Raw genomic sequence first — 5,312 nt, forward strand, 5'->3', positions numbered from 1 at the left:
GTGCTTCTCTTGTTTAGCTCCCTGGACAGGTGTGACCTGGAATGGGGGAATGTTGAATCCAAAGCAAGTTCTATCTGACTGCCCCTAAAATCAGTGGGATTTAGACAGTTCTCTGTGCCAAGAGATTCTCCTCAGTTTTTCACACGTTTTTAAAGGAGGGACTTCCTGAAAAAAAAATCCACAATCATCCTGCGTCGGTTTTATTGACCAACAGAACAAAGAAAAACAGTGTCTGCAAAAAATAAGGGCTGGAATAAATGCTGGATGTTTGTCTCTCTCCCCCCACCCCTCTTTTGTGTCCTTATCTGCCCACAAATGTAAATTTGCTGGTTCTTTTTCTGGATCGTGGGCTGATGTCCTTTGAACCACAAAAAGCTTTGCAGGTGGAATAATATTTCTCCATGTTAAGCTGCAGAGAATGAAATTCCCCCTCTGTGCCAATCCATACAGTATTGCCCTGAATAATCTCAGAGGGGCTCAAAGCAGACAGATGATTGCATAGAGTGGTTCAATTAATTTATAAACAGCTTTCAGGCTTTTAAATTATACTGGGTTTTTCTATTGCAACCAATTTTTTTTTTTCCCCTCCTCAGCCAGTCACAAGAAATGAGACTGTCAGAACCTGGTGCCTGCTCTTAAGGCACTTTCAAATTATTTAGGTTTTTATGGAGGCAGCATAAGAGTGGAACAACCGTGTTTTTTGAGGGGAAATTTCAAGGGGAAATTTCGAGGTGAAATTTTCTTTTCGGGAGGTGAAAACGCGACCAGAAAAAAAAACCCCAAACAACGGATGATGGAAAGCGATTAAAACCCCCTCAAAAACCAGAATATACCAGCAGAGCAGAGGGTCAGAGAAGAGGAATAACTAACCATTTCTCCCAGGCAGAGCCAGGCAGGTGTCCCTTATCAGGAGCATTCCAGCCTGCCCTGTTTGTCACAGGAACCGGCCGAGCGGGAGCGCTCGGAGCCAGGGAATGATTCAGTGGGGATGGGGAAGGGCAGGTGGAGCAGGTAAGTCACCTCCAGACAGGAAGGTATAAAAGATCCTTGCGTTGCAGCACCGGGGCCACTCGTGCTCAGGGAGCTCCTGGAGGTCACTTGTCTTGCCAGGAAAACCCCCCCACCCTCCCCCTGGATCTGGGACACCGAGAGGACACTTATAAATACCAAAGCCCCTCTTGGAGAGAAGAGTCTTCAGGGGTAGAAATCAAGAGCCCAGAACATGCTTTCCACCTTCTAACAGCACCCTGAACAGGTATTTATCGACTTTAATCTGCTCCACACCTCTTGACTTACTGGGTGTTCGTTTCTCTGAGTTAAAGATCCCCAGCAGGGGACCATTGGAACAGTGCTGGCCACTGTCCTGAGGTAGCAGAACTCTTGTGATCTCTTTGGTTTTGTGGGGTAGAAAGAGGTTTTCTAGAACTTGTTAAAAAGTCCTGAAGTACTTAGTTTTGTTTATGTACTTAGTTTTGTTTAGTTAGTTAATTTATTTGCTGAGTTCATGTGTCTCTCTGGGACTGGTTTCGTTATTTACTGGTGTTCCTGAAGCTTCTGGAAAGCCCAGGTAAATATTTGGTAAAAGGAGATAAACAGCAGCAGGGTCTGGAGAGACCATTGGAAGTCTGAATTAAAAAAAAAAACCAAAACAACCATCAGAAAACCAAACAAAAACGCCAGCCCCCAATCAACTCTGTTAAAAAGACACGAGCAGAGTGGGGGAGGCTGACGTGTCCCGTGGGGCAGAGCATGAATTCAACCTGGCTCATGGCTCAGCTCTTTGTGTCTCCCCAGTTTAACTCAATTATCTGTGGAACTGCCTGATCCAGGTGCCACATCACACCGAGGTGTTGATAAAAATAACTGGCCTCTAAATTTGTCACAGCTAAGACACCTCTAGGGTGTCACAATCACCTTTAGCAAAGTTAGAAAGGCAGGCAAAGACTTGTCCCTTCGTTTTCGAAGCAGCTGTTGTGAGTAAACTTCCAAGTTTACTGCCAGGATGTTGCTTTGACACGTTACAGAGCGGTTAAAAAACCCTCAAGAGAACAGCTTTAATTTCATAACAGGGGTTGTGAAATCGCAGCTTGTGTAAGCACAGGCTCTCTCTTTCTGAGGTTGCCTCCTGCCACTGGTTTTACTGCTCACAACCTCTGACAAACACTCAGGAGCTGCAGAGTTGGGTGTAGAGGATGGAGACAGAAATTTAGCGGAAAAAAAATAAAACACCCCCAAAAAACAAATAAACAAACCCAGGGGTTTTCCCTCATCTCTGTGCCAATTTAGGCTTGGATTTGTAATTCATCAGCATCTGCCAGATTGTGTTAAACATGCATAGAAATCTGGAGCCAGGGAAAAGGAAAAAAAAAACACAACCAACATTAAAAAACCATTCCAGCTCGCTGCAAAGTGCACCAAATTTAACTTGAGGAGAAGCTTCACCAAATTTAACTTGAGGAGAAGCTTCACCAAATTTAACCTTTAGATTAGGGGAGGGAGGTTCTGAAGGCTGGTTTCAGCTCTGGCAACGCCAGCTGAGAGGGGAGAGGGGAGACTTCTCCACCCTGAAATAATGGAGATTTATTTTGGTGCAACGTGAGGAACACTTGGTCCTTCTGGTCCCTTAAATTAACATTTATATGTCTCTGGTCCACACTGGGCCCTGCTGGCCTGGCTGCAGAGCTGTAATTACAGCACCAACCTGCACATTTCTGGCTTGTCATCAGCAGATCTCCCAACAGGGAGAATCAAGCCCGGCTAGTTCGGTGACACATCCCCAGAAAATGTTCCCCAGGCGTCCCAGCACCCGGGCTGTCACCAGGAATTTCCTCCAGCCAAACACTTGCTTTGGGGTAAAACCACTGGGCAGCTGAAAAGCTGGGTGTGGGTGTTGATGAGGCTGCAGGTCTGGTGTAAAACAACCTGGACTGAAGGTGAGAACGAGGTGGGTGAAAAAAACTGGAGTCATTTGTAAAGCCAATCGTTTGGAATTGGAGCATCAGCCACTCAGGGCTCCTCCTGCACACCCAAGCAGAGAGCACAGGGCAGCAAGGCTGTGGTGCTGACCCTCCTGCAGGGCTGAGCAAGGGGAAGAGCTGTGTGTCCTCAGGGAAATCAGAGAAACAAGGAAGCAGCCGAGAATTCCCCCTGCTCTGCCCCCAAGGCCATTTCCTCCAGCCTTGCCCGCCTTGCTGTGTCACGGTGACAGGCCAGAGGTGCTGAGGACGGGACAAACCGTGCCATAAAACTACTCCTTCCCCTCCCATGGGCTCTCCCGTGACACGAGGGAGTTCAGATCCCACTGTGGACAGGCATGACCTCGGGTGGTGCCTCACTCACACCTGCAGCAGGACCGCAGATCCAGGCACAGAGCTCTGCCTGAGCGCCCCAAAGGGGCTCACCCCGTCATCCCCCCACGCCTGAACGGTGTTATCTGTCTCTTAGGCCTTGCCCTTGCTGCCACCATAATCCCTGAGGGCCTCCCAGACTAATAGATTGCCAGAGCGAGGCCCCTCATGGAGTCTTCTGCTCTCCTCCCAGCTCAGGTGTCGGGGAGCACCACCCGGGGTAGGTCTGTGTCCTGTGTGTTCTTGGTGCCCAGAGGGAGGAATTCCTGGGGGAAGGACTTGCTCCCCATCTGCCATCCTGGTGGTGTCCTGGTGCAAAGGCTTTTGGCTCGTGGTGGATCTCGGCGGGTTCCTTGCTTCTGTGTGCAGGAGGTTTGACTTCCCCTTCGGGACGCAGCTTCCCGGTGTGCTTCTCCCCTCTGGCGGGGATCTCACTCCAGCCTCAGGATGCAGTGGAAGCCACCAACTTGCTCTCTGGTCCTTTTGAGGGGTTAAAACGCAGGGCTGGTGACGGGGAGGTGTCTCCGCCTCGTTTAAAATGAAGGCTGTGGTTTTTCCTCTCTTCCAGAGGCTCCCAGGGCTCTGTTCCTCTCCCGGGGCTCCGTCATGTCGTGCTTCTCCCAGCTGTGGCACTCCAGCACTCCGGACTCTCCCACCAGCCCAACCCCTGCCTCTCCCGGTGAGATCCCCATCCCCATCAGCCCCATCGTGGTGACCTCCCCGGGGGATGGCAAGAGGAAGGCGAAATCCCCCGTCAGCTCTCCGGGCTCTCCCAACCCGACCTCCCCCAAGCCCACCTCCCCCGTGGAGTGCTCCATCTGCTTCAACACCTACGACAACACCTTCAAGACTCCCAAACTGCTGCAGTGCTCCCACGTTTTCTGCCTGGAGTGCGTGGCCCGCCTGAGCACGGGGCTGCCCCCCAACCAGCCCGAGGACCTGCTGCCCTGCCCCTTCTGCAGGCAGCTCACCAACATCCCCGCCGAAGGCGCTCCGGCCCTGGAGACCAGCAAGGAGCTCCTGGCCACGCTGCCCCCGGAGCTGCAGCGGGAGAAGGTGCTGTGGATGGAGGGCACCAAGCTGTGCTGCCGGAGGGCCTCGGACGACGCCGAGAACCCCGAGTCGTGCATCTCCATCGACGTGGCCATGAGCAAGCCCGAGAGCCCCGAGGCCCCCCCGAGGGGGCTGGTGGGGAGGCTGTCCCGCTGCGAGGTGTGCGACGACTGGAAGCGCATCCTCCTCCTCTCCGCCCTCGTCATCATCCTCTTCTGCATCATCCTCTGGCCCGTCCAGTGCGCCCTCAAGACGGGCAACCTGCGCTGCTTCACCAGGACTGTGGCCATGAGCAGGCCCGAGTACCTGCCCCCCAAACCCACCGAGGCGGCGGCGGCGTTGGTGACACAACCCCCTTTCCAGTAGCAGCTCCCAGGTTCTGGTCGGCTCTGTCCCCTGCAGCAGGACCTGCTGCCCTGCCAGCATTCCCGGGATTGCTGGCAGCCCCCTCTGCTGTCCCACTGCCCTCCCTCCTGTCCCTGAGCACACCCCTCCAAGGAGCTGCCTCTGCATCCCTGCTGCCAAGCTCTCCATGGAAACCGGAGCTGGGAAAGCCACGGGGAGGGTTCCAGGACTGTTTTCCTTCGCGTGTGCTGCCTTGGCTAGAGACCAGATGGCAGTGGGTGCAGCTCCTCGAGCTCCCCGAGGGAATAAAGGGCTATTTTTTCGTGGGGGGCAAACTGAAGGATCTACATGATTATCCCCACGAGGAGCTGGGATTGGGAGGGTAAAGATGTGGCAGAGCTGTATAAACAGGTGAAAACCACCCTTGTTCCGCACGCTGGAGAGGTCTCAGTTGGGTTATGCAGCGTGAGGGATGTAACTGCTGCCTCCTGCTGACAAAACACGGATCCAACCCTGCTGCCTGCCCTGTGTTACCACCCCGATGAGCTCTTCGAAGTAGCCATTCCA

At 53.0% G+C, this 5,312-nt stretch overlaps 1 protein-coding gene across 1 annotated transcript; it reads left to right on the top strand.

Annotated features, from left to right (window-relative positions):
* Positions 1-3,515: 3,515 nt before the first annotated feature.
* Positions 3,516-4,886, top strand: RNF223 (ring finger protein 223). Its single transcript, XM_050322234.1, has 2 exons — positions 3,516-3,567; positions 3,916-4,886. Exons 1-2 carry the CDS (start codon positions 3,516-3,518, stop codon positions 4,764-4,766), a joined length of 903 nt encoding a protein of 300 aa, XP_050178191.1. The 3' UTR covers positions 4,767-4,886.
* The last annotated feature ends 426 nt before the right edge of the window (positions 4,887-5,312 follow it).

This window comes from Myiozetetes cayanensis, unplaced genomic scaffold (genome assembly GCF_022539395.1).
Source record: "Myiozetetes cayanensis isolate MyiCay16 unplaced genomic scaffold, myiCay2020 scf28, whole genome shotgun sequence".
NCBI classification, from domain to species: Eukaryota; Metazoa; Chordata; class Aves; order Passeriformes; family Tyrannidae; genus Myiozetetes; species Myiozetetes cayanensis.